Source organism: Danio rerio, chromosome 20, assembly GCF_049306965.1.
Source record: "Danio rerio strain Tuebingen ecotype United States chromosome 20, GRCz12tu, whole genome shotgun sequence".
NCBI classification, from domain to species: Eukaryota; Metazoa; Chordata; class Actinopteri; order Cypriniformes; family Danionidae; genus Danio; species Danio rerio.
In genome coordinates this window covers 46162501-46167071 of record NC_133195.1, presented here as the reverse complement: position 1 = coordinate 46167071, position 4571 = coordinate 46162501, and the positions used below count along the sequence as shown (strand labels likewise).

Here is a 4571-nt window from a genome sequence, read left to right as displayed (position 1 = left end):
TGTATACCAAAGTGAGTTATAAACTCACTTGATAATATGCAGAATTGATACACTCACCAAACAATTTCAGATATGCAAAAGCCCACTTGCAAATTAATTTAGATTCATTTAATAAGAAAAATTAAATACACAAATAGTTGGAAAGTGTAATGGTTAATTGTTGCCTAGTTATACATATTCATATAGAGAGATGCATTTTGTTCTATTGTTTATATATAAAGTTGCATTTTGAAAATAATAAAATTATAACCAAACAATACAGTGTAACATGGAGTAATGATGTGCTTTGATAAGAATGCAGTGGTATTGACTACCAGACAGCTGCTGAACATTTAGACAAACAATTTACTACTTTCTAAAATTCAAAGGACCATTTAGCTACCTGACAAAAACCCAGACAACATTAGATTTTTTTAACATTGATTTATTGACAACAATATCACTAGAGATTGCCAGTTTTCTTTAAATGAAGCTGAATCCTTGCATCAAAAAAAAAAAAAGTTATGCATAAGTACTCTGCAAAAATTATTTTCTTACTTAAGTCTCAGACTTGTTTCTAGTCCAAATATCTAAAAATTCTCAGAAACAGTAAGGAATGGAAAAAGAAAAAAAAATTCATGCCATTTTACATATTACCTGGACGTATGCGAAACATATCAAAATAGTTTTTTTTATTTGATTTATGATTTAAGAATTATAACTTGAGGTATAACAAAAGTCATTATATTTGAAATGGTTTGTTATTTGCAGCTACAAATTGTGATCCTGACTTTCCCATATTTAGCATATATAATTATTTTCTTTGTAACAAATTGTTACAATAAATATTATGAAACAATAAGTGATAAACAATATGAATGCATGTACAGTGCAAACTTCATTGCCAATATATAAAATGTACTGTATAGCTAAATGAACACAAATAAGTAGACCATTTATAATTTTTGACTTTCTCTATGCATTTATAGATATATGATCGTTTAATTGTTTAAACTAGAACAGGATTGCATTATATCAAATGTAATTGAATGCAATGCAATTTTAAAATTTTGAATAAAATTCAATTTTCATATCTGTTTAGATTTATTTCAATATTTAAGAAAGTCAAATATGGAGGAATAATGTAGTGTAGATTTGGCTGACTACCCAGACCACGCAAGTGTATTGTCTAATCTATGAGAAAATATATATCTTTAAATTAGTTATTAAATATATAATAATTACTCCCTTGCTGAGACAAAAAAGTCAATGAAAATTAGCCTACATAACACACTTTCCTATGTAGGTTAATGTTCTTTTACTTTTTTTGTTGATGTAGAACATGTAGCTAGCCTGCCTGCACATAGTTTGCTAAAATGTTAGTCAAACTAACACATTGCTGTTATATTACACCAATTTGTTTGTGTTGACATACACTCATATCGACCTTAATCTAATAAAAAATGTTTAGGTTTCATGTTTGCTAATGCTTTAAACACGTATTTAACATACCTCTTCATCGTGTCGCGTTTGGTTGGGTGTGATAAAGCTCTGGAGGCTTATACTGTACTGTACTCTCTCTACTGGACGCATCAGGAACAACAGGGGTGTAAAACTGCCTGGGCCGTAGATCTGTCTGGATCCAAGTCTGCAGTCTCCCCCTTCTCTAATTATTTGACTGAATTTTTATTTTCCTATTTTTACAGGAATAATCTAAATATTAACGTAGAAATATGAGTTACTCTCTAAAAATACATACAAATCTTTCCTTTAAAAAAATAACGTAATACCAAATTACAAGCAATAACTGAAAATTTAATGTTAGAATTTTTTATTACAGAACACATCTGTAAAACAACAAGTATTTCCCTGTATAATGAAAAAACTGGAAAATTCTGTAAAAAAATACAGACAATTATCTGTAAAATGACTTTTATTTTTACAGTGCAGTTCTGAAGAGGCAATAACACCAAACTAATCTGATAAGGGGTTCAAATGAAGAGATTTAAGAGACAATGAAGAGCTTATAAAGACATTAAAAAGAATAAAAACAGCACACAACTTCTCAAACTGCAACCATAAAATGGTCAGAATACTCCTGCTTGTTTGTTTGTTTGACAGTTTTGCACACAATGCTTGCTATTGCAGCTAATACAGGCTCAGAAATGCAACCGCTTCCCACAGATAACTGAGGTTATTCTCTTCGGCCCCTCAGAAACAAGAATGTCTTATATTGGGGGCTTGGGAAGTCTTACACCATATGTTAAATCTCAAGTAAAAAATGTAGGAGTTATCTTTGATTGGGAGTTTTGTCTAGAAAAATTGTATTGTTTTATGTTCAATCCACTTAACTTTGTAAAAAGTATTAAGTTAACTGGGTGGCACGGTGGCTCAGTTCTCAGAATCAAAAAACTCCATCACATGTATGCTTGTACATCAAACACATTCAGCTCAGTAACGTTAAATCCAGCTAATCTGTGTTAAATCTACAAACGTTGTCATTTCTTGTTCCTGAATGATCTCATTTGAAACACACAATAATCAGCAGTAATCAGCCTTTAAAAAATAGAAGAAGCACTTATTTTTGACAAATGTGACTTTATTTCAAACTTTAGTACAAAATTCATGATTGTCATCAGTTGTGAGGCTTGTCGCCCCAGACTAATGTCAGTTTTTGTCCGTGTTCAGCTCAGCACCACCTTCAAGATGGGCAGTTTCCAGTGGCACCACGTGGAGGAACGGACATCGCCACCTATATATACAGGGTTTGGATTATCACTCACCATGAACTACAACTACACACTAAATCACTAGTCAATAAATGATGTCCTCCAACCATAAATCATATACCACATTAGCAAAACATTAGACTAGAGAAGGTTGTATATGAGGACAATATTAAAGCAAATACTAAAGGTAGCAACTTAATTCATCTTCAGAACACAAATGAAGATATCTGAATGAAAATAATGAAGATATTTTAGTTAAATCTGAGAGCTCCTTAATCTCTCATAGACAGCAAGATTCCTGACTATGAGGATACTTTTATGTGCACATAAAACAAAAATAACTTTATTCAACAGTTTCTTCCCTCAGTGTCAGTATAGGGCGCGCGTTCACGTGTTGCGCCTCTGACATATAACCTTGGATGTGCCTGTGAAGTTTTTAAGAGAGGAAGTCAGAGAGGAAGTCGCACAGGCATCCGTGGGGTATATGTCACAGCACAGTGCTTGTGAACGCGTCCCCTATAATCACACTGAGGAGAAGAAACTGTGAATAAAAATGTTTGTTTTATGTGAAGGCGTATGATCTGTTTTGAGGATGTTTTTTTACTGTTTTTGTGGACTTTGAGTCTGGATGAGGGAGCTCTAACATAAAAATAAAAATATTTTAAATAGTGAACACGAGGATGAGTAATAAATAACAAAACTTACTTTTTTTCAATATTTTATTTATTAATATTTTTTGCTTGTTTTTAGAAGAATTTCTGATTAGTCAATAACATGGCCAGATTTATATTTCAATATAGGCATTTTTTATAGTTTTATTTATTAATGATGTTTTTATATTATTATTATAATTTATTTACTTTTTTATTGTTTTATTTATTAATGATGTTTTATATTTTATCAGGAGTCTCTCTCCTCTGGCTCAAATTACATTTCTTAGAGAGAGACACTCAAAGTATATGGACCTGGACTGGGAACGACACATAAAACAAAAATAACTTTATTCAACAGTTTCTTCCCTCAGTGTCAGTATAGGGCACGCGTTCACGTGTTGCGCCTCTGACATATAACCTTGGATGTGCCTGTGAAGTTTTTAAGAGAGGAAGTCAGAGAGGAAGTCGCACAGGCATCCGTGGGGTATATGTCACTGCACAGTGCTTGTGAACGCGTGCCCTATAATCACACTGAGGAGAAGAAACTGTGAATTAAAATGTTTGTTTATTATTTTTTACTTTTTATAGTTTTATTTATTAATGATGTTTTTTTATTTATTTATACATATTTTTTAACTTTTTTTATTGTTTTATTTATTAATGATGTTTTTTATTTTTCTATTTTAAACTTTTTTATTGTTTTATTTTATTAATTGTTTTTCCAGTTTTTTTTCAAATTGGCTGGTGAGTGATAATGTTCATTGGAAACCCTGTATATATATCAGTTGATCCCAGTAGTCTTTGGTCAGGAGTCTCTCTCCTCTGGCTCAAATTACATTTCTTAGAGAGAGACACCCAAAATATATGGACCTGGACTGGGAACGACTGAGATATATATATATATATATATATATATATATATATATATATATATATATATATATATATATATATATATATATATATATATATATATATAATTTTTTTTTTTTTTTTTTTAGCATTTTTTTTAGCATTTTTTTAAACACATATACAAATATATGTGTATATATATATATATTTAGCAATATATGAAAGTCTAAACTGTTAAGTGCTTTTTAATTTTTTTTTTATTTTTTTTTACACAAAATTTTTTTCAGCTATAGGACCATGGTGTGGCTGGAATGACTAGATCTACCCATTAAATTAGGATATTTCTACTCATTCTTCC

At 30.6% G+C, this 4571-nt stretch overlaps 1 protein-coding gene across 1 annotated transcript in view; it reads right to left on the bottom strand.

Annotated features, from left to right (window-relative positions):
- Positions 1 to 4360: 4360 nt before the first annotated feature.
- LOC108180340 (uncharacterized) overlaps positions 4361 to 4571 on the bottom strand; it is a 5352-nt gene continuing 5141 nt past the window's right edge. Inside the window, exon 7 of the mRNA XM_073933663.1 lies at positions 4361 to 4571. This exon is cut by the window's right edge and continues 11 nt beyond it. Coding sequence (XP_073789764.1) covers positions 4562 to 4571 — 10 coding nt within the window. The 3' untranslated portion in view covers positions 4361 to 4561.